The sequence below is a fragment of the Mus caroli genome, unplaced genomic scaffold, assembly GCF_978045245.1.
Source record: "Mus caroli unplaced genomic scaffold, Mus_caroli_1 scaffold_4, whole genome shotgun sequence".
In the NCBI taxonomy this organism is placed as follows: Eukaryota; Metazoa; Chordata; class Mammalia; order Rodentia; family Muridae; genus Mus; species Mus caroli.
In genome coordinates this window covers 141,841,182-141,854,973 of record NW_028227259.1, presented here as the reverse complement: position 1 = coordinate 141,854,973, position 13,792 = coordinate 141,841,182, and the positions used below count along the sequence as shown (strand labels likewise).

The 13,792-nt window shown below is 55.1% G+C and overlaps 2 protein-coding genes across 4 annotated transcripts; both read right to left on the bottom strand.

Moving 5' to 3' along the window:
• Window positions 1-41: 41 nt before the first annotated feature.
• On the bottom strand, window positions 42-1,587 carry Sap25 (Sin3A associated protein 25). The gene is made up of 6 exons (XM_029477755.2): window positions 1,390-1,587; window positions 1,129-1,223; window positions 932-1,035; window positions 709-847; window positions 506-603; window positions 42-422 (listed from the first exon to the last, which is right to left on the bottom strand). The coding sequence occupies exons 1-6, from the start codon at window positions 1,530-1,532 to the stop codon at window positions 156-158; spliced, it is 846 nt and encodes a 281-aa protein (XP_029333615.1). The 5' UTR covers window positions 1,533-1,587; the 3' UTR covers window positions 42-155.
• A 264-nt stretch (window positions 1,588-1,851) lies between these two features.
• On the bottom strand, window positions 1,852-13,792 carry Lrch4 (leucine rich repeats and calponin homology domain containing 4). 3 transcript variants are annotated; one of them, XM_021161927.2, is made up of 18 exons: window positions 13,506-13,792; window positions 9,193-9,337; window positions 8,934-9,060; window positions 8,659-8,764; window positions 6,049-6,185; window positions 5,825-5,937; window positions 5,610-5,709; window positions 5,287-5,377; window positions 5,120-5,196; window positions 4,963-5,024; window positions 4,748-4,864; window positions 4,569-4,637; window positions 4,388-4,491; window positions 4,202-4,285; window positions 3,756-3,832; window positions 3,467-3,604; window positions 3,299-3,376; window positions 1,852-2,998 (listed from the first exon to the last, which is right to left on the bottom strand). In XM_021161927.2, the coding sequence occupies exons 1-18, from the start codon at window positions 13,723-13,725 to the stop codon at window positions 2,801-2,803; spliced, it is 2,043 nt and encodes a 680-aa protein (XP_021017586.1). In that variant the 5' UTR covers window positions 13,726-13,792; the 3' UTR covers window positions 1,852-2,800. The 3 variants fall into 3 exon arrangements, with proteins under 3 accessions (XP_021017586.1, XP_085693480.1, XP_021017587.1); XM_085837354.1 differs by having other exon boundaries at window positions 1,852-2,181; XM_021161928.3 differs by lacking the exon at window positions 13,506-13,792 and adding an exon at window positions 12,624-12,766.

Genomic DNA, 13,792 nt, shown 5'->3' with positions numbered 1-13,792 from the left:
GGACCCAGCCTGATCCGCAGCCCATGTCCCACTGCAGAGAGCCTGGTTTGCAAACTCTGATTTATTGTCAACAAAACAGCTTGGGGGAGAAGCACCTGTGGAGGAGAGGGGGGCAGGGTACACTATGGACTGTGGTTATTGGGGTACTATATGGTCTATGTGTCAGTACTCCCAGAACAGCTCTGGTCACCACTGGGACCTGGGTCTTCAGAGACAGAGACAGGGTCTGGGCATCTGGTGGAAGGCAGAGAGCTTGCCACAGTGTTGGGTGCCTGCTCTCCCTGGCTCATCTGCAGCAGACCAGCAAGGGCGATCATCTCTGCCTCGCTGAGCCAGGTGGAGGAGCAGGCCTGGGATGAGGAGGGATGCACAGAGGGCGACATGATGGGTGGTGGGAGCAGCAGCTTCCTGGAGTCCATTGCCTGAGAAGACAAAAAAGGGAAGCTTGTCCTCCTGGCTTTGAATGGAGAAAGGGAGAAGAGAATGGAGGGAGGCTCACTCTTACCTGCTGAGGGGGCTTGGACAGGATTAGGGGAACACGCTGCCCACATGGTAGTAGAGGATCCAAGAGAAAGACATCTTCATAGTTTCTCACCGGGACCCCTGAAAGACAGCCTGCTAGCTTGGTGGCCTTGGCCTTCCTCCCCAGCCCTCAATGCAGCTTCCCTGGCAACTTCACAACTGAGCTGTTGGGACCAAGATCAGTACCTGTATCCTTAGACACCACCTGCTCTTCCTCTGGACGTCCTGAGGTGGTTGGGCTCCTGCCCCAGTTATCATACATAGGCCAGGAAGGATGGCACAGTGTCCTATTAGACAAAGATACCCCTGGCCCACAGCTGGGCCCCTGTGGAGAACAGGAAGTCACTGAGTTCCATCTCTCTTGGCACCCCTGCTACCTGGAGACACAACCACAAATCCCCCAGCTCACCACCAGCTGAGGTCCTGCATTAGCCTGGTGGCTGGGATCCCGAAGTGGCAGTGGAGTCATCCTTGAGGGGGTGACCTGGGAGGTCACCCGGGGAGAAAGAGGTACTGTGAACGAGAGAGACGAGATTAGAACAGGCTCGGACTCTCTGGGGCCTTGCGGGTAAAAACAGCACGACCTGGTGCCGACCTGGTACCTACCTGAGGCTTCTGCAGTCGGCTCAGTAGCCAGGTGCCTGGAAGGCGGCAGCTGCTTTCTTCCTGGCTCAGATGGGCTGAGGGCCTGGGGCTGTGAGCTGTGTGAAGGGAAGGACAGGCTTCCCCACTCACTTCCCTTCCTAATGCTGACCTAAGTTAGTCGCAGGACCAACAAATATACCCATTTCCCAGTCCCGATCTCCTAGATTTTCAGTTTTGGAAAGCGCCCACAACGCCTCCTAGCGGCCCCCACCAAGCCCTCACCTGTCCTGCACAGGCGTTTCTTGCTCCTTCATGGTTTCCTCTCCAGAGCTCAAGGCCTCTCCGTGACCACTGCCGGTGGGGAGGCCTAGCCCCTCTGTTGCCTCCTCCTGGCCTGTGGCCCATGGCCCAAGCCAAGGCAACATCCTGCGTCTGGTGAAGCACCAGGCAATACCCACCGCCGTGCTTGCGCTTGCGCGCGGCCCTGACTACATGAGCGCCCAAGTCCTAGCCCACCTCAGAGGTGTCGCCACGACGCCTGCGCCAGCGTTTCTTCAGCCACGTGGCACGCTCCCACCAGGTTCTCAAGGGCTCCCCCTGGCGGCAGAGGCACGGGGCACTTGTGCCGGCAATGCTCCTCTGCCAGGCACAGAAATATAGCAGTCTACACTGGGACTCACAGTAGAGGACTCAGGTCCCCGAAAAGCTCGCGCATTCATGGACAGGCAGGCACACACCTGAGGATCAACCTACAGGCCTCTGGGCTTCTTTTTATTGTGTTTGACACAACGCTCTTCACCCAGATGGGGGCTGTACCCGAAGCAGCCTAACGGCAAGGGGATACCCAAGGCCAGTGCTACACACAAGACCATGGTCACCAAATCCTTGTTAATTGGCAGGGCCCAGGTGTCATCTGCTCCCAGGACAGGTCCGATGGTAGTTGGGGCCCAGAGCCCCCAACCTCTACCCCTAAGGCTGTTCCAGAAGTGCGTGAAGGACAGCAGCGATGTGAGGGAGGCCCCTTCCAGGGGCCCCTTCCTCTTCCAGGATGTGGTGGGGCTGGCACAGGGACTCCTGGGGGGAGGGGCCCAGGTTAAGTTTTCCCCTCGAATTCCCCCAGCAAGGTTAAGAGGGTGGGGACTCCTGGTAGACACTGCCCCATATCTGGGGACAAATGACACATGGAAGCTGCCAGCAGATAACAGAAGGGTGGTTAACACAGGGGACTGGGACAGGAGAGGCCTGTCATTTCCAAAGGGAAATGCTTGCACAGGCAGGTAGCCCAGGCAGGACAAGACCTGGCTGCAGCAGGAGCTCACACACACACACACAGAGGTGACAATCTATACAGTTTATACACAGAGCCAGGGGCCCATGCTGGGCTCACATCCCCTGCTAATAGTTCTCTCTACAAAACAGAGATAATTTAGCTCCCCCATAGCAGCCGGTAGGGGGAGGGAGAACAGAAGAGAAAAGCCACAGTCCTGTCATCCGACGGGGGACGGAGGGCTGGCCGGGAGAACATGAAGGCACCATCAGCACTAAGGGTAAGGGTATTGTGGGTATGAGAGTGGGGCTTCTGAGGTCAGCGTTGGTGAGGGGACACTAGTGTCTTTGGTAGGGCTGAAGGCACCACCGGTTGGACAGGAGGTCTTATAAATAGAAGGTGGGGAAGGAAAGGGCAACGTGGGTCCTAGGAGCCCAGGAGCCGAGTGTAGACGACATAGAGCAGCAGCATGAAGACCACGTAGAAGAGGAGGAAGCCACCCAGACCAGAGGAGGGCTGGACTGGGAGAGGGGCCTTGCCCCCAACCAGGATCACAGCCTCCAGGACGGTCTGCAGCCCCTGGGCGGTGCCCCGGAGGAGATCCGAGGGCGAGCACAGGTCAGCCTGGGGAGGGAGGACAGGGCAGATGGACAAGGACAAATCACAGAAGTTAGCAACATCAAGCCACGGGCCTTCCCACCCTGCCCTCACAAACCAGGACAACAGCCAGAGCCATTACCGACATGCAGACATGCAGGACATGCAGGACAGGGAGGGAGAGCAGGGCAGGAGATCTAAGGGGTGGGACCAGGACACATGCTTCCTGTAGGAGCGAACACCCCAGAGGATGGAACTCCGCCCCTCATGCAGTTTCAGCTGAGCCCTAGACACCAACATGCTCCAGAGCAGAGTGCAGCCCCATACCTCAGGTACACCCATTTTCCGACAGGCTTCTAGGAAACTCTCTACATTCTTCCGAGACTTGAGAGCACTGAGCTTTGGCTGGAGACAGAGGAGAAAGGGAAGAAATTTGGAAAGGCAAAGCCAGAGTCACATCCCTTCCCCTCTTCTTCCTTTTGGGCTCCCACTGACCACAGCAGGTGAGGGCACATGAATGAAGGGTACAGAGCGGGGCCGCAGCTGGTTCGCCAGCTGGCAAAGGAGGACCCCGTTGGCGAGAGCTTCTGCCAGGTCCTCAGGTAGGGGCTGCTGCAGCCGCGACTCTAGGACCTGGAAACAGAGACAGAAGCAGCAGCTGGGGTCAGCAGGGTCACTCCCTCCATCCCTTCCCCTCCTCAATGACAGGAGTTGTGGGCTGAGGAAGGAGAGGGAAAGGAGACGCCATGCTGGGCCAGGCCTCTGAGAATATCACTTTGCTCACCTGGCGAAGTTGGGATATTAGCTCCTTCTCCTGAGGAAACGGCCGAGGTCTCAAAACAGACTCTGGAGAGGAAGGACCTAGGAGGAAAAGGAGGACAGGGATAGCTCTGCTTCATGGATAAATTTTGGAGCCTGCTTCCAACAGTCTGATACCAATACAGATTCCAGCCTACGGGATTTTCCATGAACAGGGACAACACCCTAAGAGACACAAGCCTCAAGAGTTAGGAGTCCTGCCAGACAGTGGTAGCGCACGCCTTTAAACCCAGCACTCGGGAGGTAGAGGCAGGCAGATTTCTGAGTTGGAGGCCAGCCTGGTCTACAGAGTGAGTTCCAGGACAGCCAGGGCTACACAGAGAAACCCTGTCTCGAAAAACCTTAAAAAAAAAAAAAAAGAGAGAGAGAGATACGAGTCCCAAGGTTAGTGCCAGGAAGAGAAAGACTTACTTGAGCCACTCTGAGAAGAGGAACGGAAGAGGAAGCTGTTTGGTCTCTGAATGGAGCCCAGTGGCCTGGGAACAGGAGCTGTCACTGGGGGGAGAGCCAGGGATAGGCAACAGAGACAACCCTCAGTAGCCCATTCTTCCTTCAGGCCTCTATGTCCCAACCATCTCCAAGCCATCAATGTCCTACCTGGTCCAGATACAGGAAGGGGGTCCTGGGAGGTGGGGGGTGGTGTGGGAGCTCCCTGCCCCCCTGAAACTCCCAGTTGGGTAGTGCTGGACTTTGGTGGGCCACTGAGGAAAAAAGAAGGGACTCAGAGAAGGCCGGCCACGAGGAAGGCCTAGGGAGGTGGGTCTCAGAGGACACCTACTTGCAGGTGGCCTGTGTGGATGGGGCTGAAGCACCTGCCCCGGCAGCTCGGATCCCCCGCTTCAGGACGCTGGAGAAGCAGAAGAGGAAAAAGCTGGGCAGTCAGGCCTGGAATTCTGTAGAACAGAAGTCTGAGAGGCATTTGCATCTGTCCCTGTCAGGCCCTGAGCCCTTCCTTACCTGTCCTTCCTGGGGGACCCCCACCCCCCACTCTGTTGCTGTTGCTTCCGCTCCCGTTCCTGCCACAACTGCAAAGTGTCTGGGCGCCGCCTCTCCTCCCCTGCAGGCTCCTCTCGCCTGGCAGAAGACAGGACAAGAGAGACCTTTGTCAGTGGAAGGGAGGTGCCCAGGCTGTGGAGTAGGAGGGAGAAGAGTGGGCTTGGGGGTTGGAATACCTGCTGCTAGATGGCTTCTCCACATCCCCTGCTGCAAGGCTTAATTCAGAAGGCAGCTGCTCCTGAAGAGAGGACAGCAGAGCTGAAGAGAGGCCTGGCCCCCATTTACACTGATCAGTGCCTCTCCACCTGCCCAGGGACAGGCCTGGCTCCTAACCTCAGCTGCACTTCGCTCTTCATCTTCCCCAGGAACGTGGCTGTCAATAAAGTCAATCTGCTCCAGGTCTCCATCGCCTGCAAGACCAGGGCCTGTCAGCCAGCAAGCAGGAGGGGGCTTCCAGCCCATACTCACTCATCACTTCCTGGGCAAATTCCCTTGCTCACCAGCGCCATCTTCCCTAGGTTGTCTAGGCCCCCGGGGATCCCGAGCCAGCTCCGAGATCCGGAAAGACAGCTCTGAAAAATCATCTGTGGACTTTAAGGCAGAGAGGCAGAGATGGGACATGGGCTCCATGCAGGGCTGGGGACCATATGGGTTCAGACTGCACAGTAGAGACTGGGATCAAGTGGAGGGCCTGCCTCTTGGGGATAGTAGGGGAAGGAGCCCCAGCCATGACCTCTTACTGAGATACTAACCTATTAGGTATAGAGTCCCCAGTCCCAGTCCCAATGACATCCCCAAATGCCCTTGCAAAGGAGGTCCTTACCTCATTTCCTGACCACCTCTTGCTGCCACTGTCGACGCTATGGAAGCCTGAGTCCAAGCCACCATCATAACGACGTCCCGGAAATAAATCTTCGGCAGGGCTGGAGCAGCCAGGAAGACCCGGTCAGTCCCAGGCTGGCGGCACCCCTACCCTCCCACTGGAATCCAGGGGAGTTCTTTGGTCCCAAGAAGGGGATTCCTTCCCCTGGGCCTTACCAAGGACTAAAACTTGGGGGGCGGGAAGGGACCAGGTCCCCGAGGGCGGCTCCCCTCCGGCCAGCTTCCATTGTTAGGTACTTGAAGATGTGAAGTTTCCCCTTCAGGCATATCTGTGTGAGGGGCACATGCAAGAGAAGAGGTGGCTCCCTAAGCCCTGTCGGATCCTCCCACGCTACCTCAGAGCACCACTGTCCTCAGGCTCCACCCAGGCTGCACCTTACCTGGGCAGGTGGACTCTGTAGGGGGTTGCTATCCAGCAGAACGACCTGCAGGTGCCTGAGGCGGCAGAAGGAGACCGGGATTCGGGAGACGCGGTTACAGGAGAAATCCAGGCGGACCAGAGGAAGGTCTCCCAGCTCTATAGTTGGGGCACAGGGAGAGTTAGGAGATGCCCAGGTGAAGGCCTTGAATTCTCTTCCTTTAACTTGGCTCTGGGCAGTCAGTCAACCCTAGCTCCATCATAGCACCTCCAACCCTGGCTGGCTCAGCTCACTTCCCAGAAACAAAAGGCTGCTCCTCTCCTCCCTCACAGCTGAGTTCAGCACTATGCATCCTCCTCTCCTGCCACCCCCACCCGGGAATTCATCCTACATTCTCCAAAGAGCAGCGCAAGACACAAACCAACTGATGTTACTGCTCAAAAGCCTCCCAAAACCACACAGCCAGAACTGCTAAAGTGGCACATGCCTGTAATCCCAACACTCAGAGGTGAGAGCAAGAGAAGTGGGGTTCAAGGCCATTCTTGCCTACACACTGGAGGGCAGCCTGAACTAACTCTCAAAAAGCAAAACAAAAAAAAGGCAAAATTCCAGCCAGGTAGGGTGGCACACACCTTTAATGCCAGTACTCGGGAGGCAGAGGCAAGCAGATGTCTGTGAGCTCCAGGCCAGTCTGGTTTACATAGTGAGACCCTGTCTCAACTAAACAAGACAAAATTCCTTGGCTTCACGTATTTTGTAATGAAGACACTTAACAGACTGGGAGGGCAGAGGCCGAGGCAGAGAGGAGTGGGAGGAGGCAGGGAAAATGGATGGCCATTACTCTTGGTCTTCAACGCCAAGTCTGCACCCTTCCTGCCTCCTCCTATCTACCTTGTCTTTCTAACTGCCCAAGATAGACCACGCTATCCCTGCCTCTGTGCTCTGTACATGGTACTCCTCCACCTGGATGAAGGATGGAGCATTCTCTAAGGTCAGCTGTGCCTGAGCTTCTGGATACCATCTCCCAGACTCCCCAGAACCCCACTGCCCCCTCCTGGGTTCCCAAGCCTCCTGCCCCTCGCAGTTCCCTATGAATGGCTGCCTCTCCTCCATTAAGCCACTCAACCTTTGAGGGCTGGTCTCAGATCTCAGTCACATGTATGGGACTCCCCACCTGAAACACAGGAAGCACACACACCAGAACGTGGCTGGGTGAACATGAGAAGGTACACTGCATCCCAGCGGTGACTGTCAAATGTTGGTGTGTCATAACTACTCCATTAGACAGGACTGCTTAAGCTCTGATATCAGGGACCCTCCCAGTTCAGAGTCCTCCAGAGGAGATTCAAGAGCACCACGTGACTAGCGTTGTTTCAAGAGCTCCTGCTGGGGTGAGGTGGGTGTTGGGTGGGCCCTTCAGATCCCTTCCAACCTTAGGGTTCTACAGTTGCCTGATTCCCTCCTACCTTTCTTCCCTACCCTGTCTCCACACTCGTAAAAGCAGAACTAGGAGTGCGTGCCTGCCCAGCCTCGGAGGGTTGCCATGGTCAGAAGCAAATACAACTGTTTACAGTTTGCTTTAGACACTGAAAATCCCTGAGCAACGAAGGCAAGGTTATTTTCAAAGGATTTCTTGCCTGTGGCTTCTCCAAGGTAGAAGTATTATTTCAAGTTAAATGTTTGTGCCCCCTCCCCCATTTTGTATGTTGAAATCATAACTATTAAAGTGATTGGTACTAAGAAGTGGGGCCTGGGGAACAAAATACCTATGGAAGGAGCCACAGAGACAAAGTTCGGAGCTAAGACGGAAGGAAAGACCATCCAGAGACTGCCCCACCCGGGGATCCATCCCATATACAACCACCAAACCTAGGCACTATTGCATATGCCAGAAAGATTTTGCTGACAGGACCCTGACATAACTCTCTCTTGTGAATCTATGCCAATGCCTGGCAAATACAGAAGTGGATGCTCACAGTCATCTATTGGATGGAACACAGGTCCCCTAATGAAGGAGTGAGAGAAAATACCCAAGGAGCTAAAGGGGTCTGCAACCCTATAAGAGGAACAACAATATGAACTAACCAGTACCCCCAGAGCTGTGTCTCTAGTTGCATATAGCAAAAGGATGGCCTAGTCGGCCATCAATGTGAGGAGAGGCCCTTGGTATTGCGAAGATCATATGCCCCACCCAGTACAGGGGAACACCAGGGCCAGGAAGTGGGAGTGGGTAGGTTGGGGAGCAGGGCAGGGGGAAGGTATAGGGGGCTTTGGGAATAGCATTTGAAATGTAAATGAAGAAAATATCTAATAAAAAAAAAAGAAGTGGGGCCTTAGGGCAGTAATTCAAGTCATGAGAGCAGAGTCCAGAGAGGATTAGCATCCTTATAAAACGAGCCAGAGGTCCTGGTGCGCGCTCTCTCTGCTCTGTTGATGAGGACACAGGAAGGTATGTTTGTTATCCATGGGAATTCTAATACCACCTGGCCACACAGCACCAGATCTGACTGTGGGCAATGCCTGGCTGCTTAGAAGCCACCCAGCGTATGTACAGCACATGTGTTACTGCTGCCGAGCTGATGAAGACACAGATGAGCACGGACACCATGCCCTCTGGCTCACTTTCCTCACCATCAGGCAGGGTACTGAGCTGGTTCCTTCGAACGTTGAGATCCCGCAGGGAACGGAGGCTACACAGCTCCACGGGCAGGGACTGCAGCTCATTGCTGCTCACATCCTAGGTCAGAGAAGGGAAGCTCTATAAGCCCAGGGTCAGCAGAAATCACTCTGCCATTTCTCTCTAGCTACTTGCCTTTCGTCCAAGCCTTTTCCTGCTACCCCTCCCCCCCAAGTCCCCAGGCCCTGGCTCAACAGGCCCTCTTCTGGCCCTTGTCCCTTATTCTCACAAGCTGCCGCAGGCTTCCTAAGGTGCTGATGTCTGGAGGCAAGGCTCCTAACTTGTTGTTGCTGATGATAAGTACTCGAAGGGGCAGCTGGCAGATGTAGGACGGCAACGACGACAGCTGGTTCCGGCTGTGGAAGGGAGAAAGGCAGCAGGCTTACACCCCAGGCAAAGCACCAAGCACCAGGCCTCCTCCTGGGTCTGGGAGAACCATTCGGGAGGGAATAAAGGGTCTTCGAGGTCCACAGAATAAGCCCCACTACCTGAGGTTGAGGTAGGTGAGGGCTGTAAGATTCCCCAAGGCTGGGTTCAGGCATTTCAGGCAATTGTGGTAGAGGCTCAGGCCTTCCAGGGACACCAGCTGGCAAGCTGCCTCAGGCACCTCGGGAAACCGGTTCCGAGACAAGTCTAAGGAAAGTAAGGGTCTGGAATGAGCTGAGAAAAGGTTCGGCCTCACACAACAGGGGGGCTGAATGTCCCCTGAAGCAGCTGCCTAGCTCCATATCCCCCACTGACCTAAAGAATCAAGCCCATAGGGTTAAGGCGAGAACTAAGTGGATAAAGGCCTGCCACACATGAAGTTCAATCCCCAGAATCCAGTGTAAGGTCCAGCAGTGTTCGCTTGCAATCCCACCACTGGAGAGGCAGGGACAAGTGGATCCTTGGTGCTCGTTGGCCAGCTGACCAGTCAGCCTAGCTGATTCAGTGACCAGGTCAATGAAGAGACTCTGTCTCAGAGAGGCAAAGTGGATGGTACCTGAACACCAGCTGGGGTACCCCCAGCTTCCATAGGTGTGTGCACACATATACAACACATGTATACATATAACCTGTATTCATGTGTTCATAAACCTGGCCTCCCTGGGGGGACAATAAGTCTATAAACCAAAGCATAAAATAAGCATGACCAGAAAGGCAAAGAGAAGGCCAGAGGGACACAGCTGGAGAAGCCCAGACTTGGGAGTGTAATAACAGACCATAAACATACTCTTTAAATTCACATATGAAGCTACACGTGGTGGCTCATGCCTGTAATTGCAGCAATCAGAATGCTGAGAGAGAAGAATCCAGGCCTCCCCAGGGGTGGGACTGCAAGTGAACACGGCCATATCTGGCTTTTTATTCAGAGTTCAAGATTCGACTCTGTCCCACCCAGCAAAAAATCGGACAAATGAAGATTTCTCCTGGTAGCGTACAGGAGGGTCTATAATTCTGCGGTTGTGTGTGCTGAGATGTCAGGAGAGCTGAAAGGCGGGAGATCACACAAGGGGGCCTTGCTTGTAAAGAGAGTCAGAGGGATAAAGAGGAGGCTTAGTGAATAACACACTGACTCCACACACATGAGGATCTGAGTTAGATCCCGGCACTCATGTAAAACACTGGGCATAAACATGTACCTGTGACCTCAGTGCTGTGGGGAGGGTGGGAGAGGAGCCGGCAGAAATGACCTGGGTTTCTGGGCTGCCGGGTGGAGTGACAGAGCAGCACCCCAACATCCTCTTCCTCCGGCCTCCACCTCTGAGCATGCACTCACTCTCCCCGCTCCCCCCCAAAAGCAGGGCCTGGCTAGGGCTGGATGCGACTCAATGGGTCTAGCACACAGCAGGCTCTGGATGTGATCCCAGCACAAGAAAGACAAGTTGAAAACAACAGTAAGGTGATAGGCAGGAAAGGTCAAGAGGAGAATGCAGAAACCTCTGGGGGGCCACAGGGAGAAAGAGCCCTTCCTCCTAGCATCAACCTGTTTTCAGCATAGGGAAGAAATCACGAACAGAGATATCCTGGCTTTTGGGATTAAGTGAGACCCTGATACTTGGCCAGTTTTTCATGAGCCTCCAGGACCAAAAGACGACTAGGAACACTTAGCTCAGGAAGTCAGGGAGGGAAAGGCAGAAGGCTAAGCTGGAGCTGGGACCAACTTCTCAGAGTACTTAAGGGGTTTCACTGGGGTTCCCTGGTCCCCAGGCCGGCTGCCCTTTTCCAACCTCAGCACCGTTCCTCTGCCTGAGGCCCAGGGTCTTTACGTTTACTATGAGCAGAGCAAGGAGCTGAGGTAAGAGGCTAACACCCTCTTATCTCAAAGACTGGCTCACTATGGCCGTGGCAGAGGCACTAAGCCCACAGCTCCCTCCAGTGTGGAGACACAGACCACAGACCCCTAGAAGCCACATTTCTGTTTGTTCTGTTCAGGATGCCCTAGGAGGTGTCTGGGTATTTTAGGGGAAACCCAGGCCAGAGTGGTTGTGAGCTTCTTTAAAGGTCCTCCTTCAGTAGGGGGCAAAAGCTAAGAGAAGCTGGGGAACATTCCCCAAAGGAAATGTGTCTTGTGACAGGAAACGGAGTAGAAACAATCCATTAGGCTGTGGCTTGTACATCTGTTTCTCAGGGGATAGTAGCCTGATGCCCTGCAAACTGCTTTCTCTTCTTTGCTCCTGCCCCACTGAACACAGACTGAGCTGATATGGGAAGAACAGTTCCGGAGACGGTGGGAGGCCCGCATCTGGTCCTCCACCCATGCCCAACACCTGCCTCTTTCCTTTGTGCTCACAAATGCATAAGTGTTATGCATGCATGCATAGGAGTGCAGACCAAACTGGGATTGGGTAAAGAGTAGAGGGGCAGAAGTCAGGGGCGGAAGCAGCCCAGGCTGGAGGAGGCAGGGCTCAGGGGCACAGGATGTGGTCTGTGGGAGAGTGATCAACACTTCTCCTTTGCTAGAACTTGCCGTGCCCCAACCCAGGTCTCTACTAGTAGGTCAAAGGAACACAATCCTTGGTTGTCAGGGGAGTCCACGGAGGGAACATTCAGGGAAGACAGCAAGCAGGAGACACACTAACCCAGCGGCACAATGCTGAAGCACTTAGTCTGGGTTGGAGGGTAAGGGGAGGCAGAGGACAGGGCACCAGGCAATTCTGGGTTTCTGCCATACACACACGCCCTCCAAGGCTAGGAGCACCCAGCTTGGAGAGAGAAGACAGAGGACAGCGGCTGGACATAATGGAACCCACCTGCCTAGAACTGGGCTCCAACAAGACTGAAGAAGGCACAGAGGGAATTTCCCACTTCAGCACACAGTGAGCCTGCACCCGGGGGAGCCCTAGCTGCACCCTGGGCCGGAATGTTGAAGGAGGAGATTAGGTTGGGGCAGGAGCTAGGAGGGGCTGGGAGGGCTTGGTAGTTTTCCCAAGAGTCCACTCACTGAGACAGAGCCCTGAGGAAGTAAAGAAAAACATTTGGTCTTGGTCACAAAACAAGCAAGAGGGGGAGGGGAAAGGGAACAGACGGCCAGTGTCACACAGCTGCTGAGGTCAATCTAGGGGGGGGGGGGGCTGGGGGGACCTAAGAGGGGTAAGCATGGCTCCTGGGGCTCACCCATTCCCAGGACTCATTCAACTGTGTAGGGAAAAAGCATTTAAAAACAGAGAGATTTAAACTTTTTCTCTCCAGAGCTGTAAGGGGAGATTGTGCCCCAGCCAGCCCGGTACAATTGCAGGTGGGCAGGAACCTACTGGAGCAATGTGTTCTTTGATCCAGCTCGATCCAGCCCTGGACCAGATGAGAGGAGCAGAAGGGGCCCTCACACTTCCAGCCCAGACCGGGGTGGGGCTCCCGGAATGTAGCCCTCTGTTGTGATTCCCCCGCCCTCAGCTGCCAGCCCAAGTTCATAGGCTGCCTCCTAAGCAGCCTGACTCACCTGTCATAGTACAGTCCCCAGTGCCTGGCCATAACAGACCCAAGGGTAGAGTGCCCATGATTAGTGGGATCCCAAACACACACCCACCAGGGTGGAGTGGACATGATTAGAGGGGTCCTGAGGGCAGGGACTGGAGAGTCTCCAGGAGGTCAGCACTCCTAACTAAGAGATACAATGTCCTTCCTTTCAGCAAGCTGCCTCAAGTTTCTCCCCTAAGGGGAAAGCAGAATTATAGGGTTCCTATGAGATCACAAACTCCACAGTGACCTCATAAAGCCAGGAAGAAGAGAAAGGGGATAGGGAGATAATGGGTGGAAAGTTAAGGGCGGGAGATTCACTTCCTTACATAGACAGGCTGGGGTGGACGGCGGAGAGGGGCTGGGACTTGCGGAGACTAGGTAAAAGCAAGCAGAAACGTCGGGTTGTTAGGGGCGACCCTTTAGGAAAGGGATAACGGGGGCTTGTTGAGATTGAGGTGGACGGGTGAGAAAGACGTTGGAAGCGACTAAAAGGGTGAAAATGTAGCGATTAATGATAGACTCTACATGGAAGCTTGCTTTAAGGGTTGATCAGATCTAGGGTTGAAGAAGCCTACCAGGTGAGGGGCGGGACCATGCTACAGGTGCGCAATATGCAAATAAAGGGGAAGAGTCTCCTAGAGCTCGGCCAAAAGTGTTCTGTGCACTCTTGAAGCGAACTCATTGTCCAGTGGTTCTTACACAGGGGAGGGGAGGTCGCGGGCTCAATGCCAATCCCAAGGGGCGAGCATGCAAGACTGCCAGGTGAAGGGGTGGGCCCAATCGAACGCGAGGCGGGGCTATGCAAATGAGGGTCGCAGTCCAGTATGGGTTCCCCTGCTCTCTGGGCACCAGCGCAACTCACCGGCCTGGGTGATGTCTGACAAGTCGTAACTGCGGGCCGCGCCCCGGGGGAAGTGCTTCAAACGCCGGTTGGACAAGTTCAGGGTCCCGGTGGCCACAGCCTCCTCTAGGGCTCGTTCTGCGCTACGGCTCCCAGGTAGACCAGGAGACCCTGGCAAGGACACTGAAGCTGCAGCTTCCTCACCCCCGGCGGCGAGTGGGCCCGCTACCGCTGCCGCCATCCGCTCTCGGCGGCTCCCTCTGCCTGACTGACGGCACCGGCCGGCCCTTCTCGCCCTTCCCCCTCCT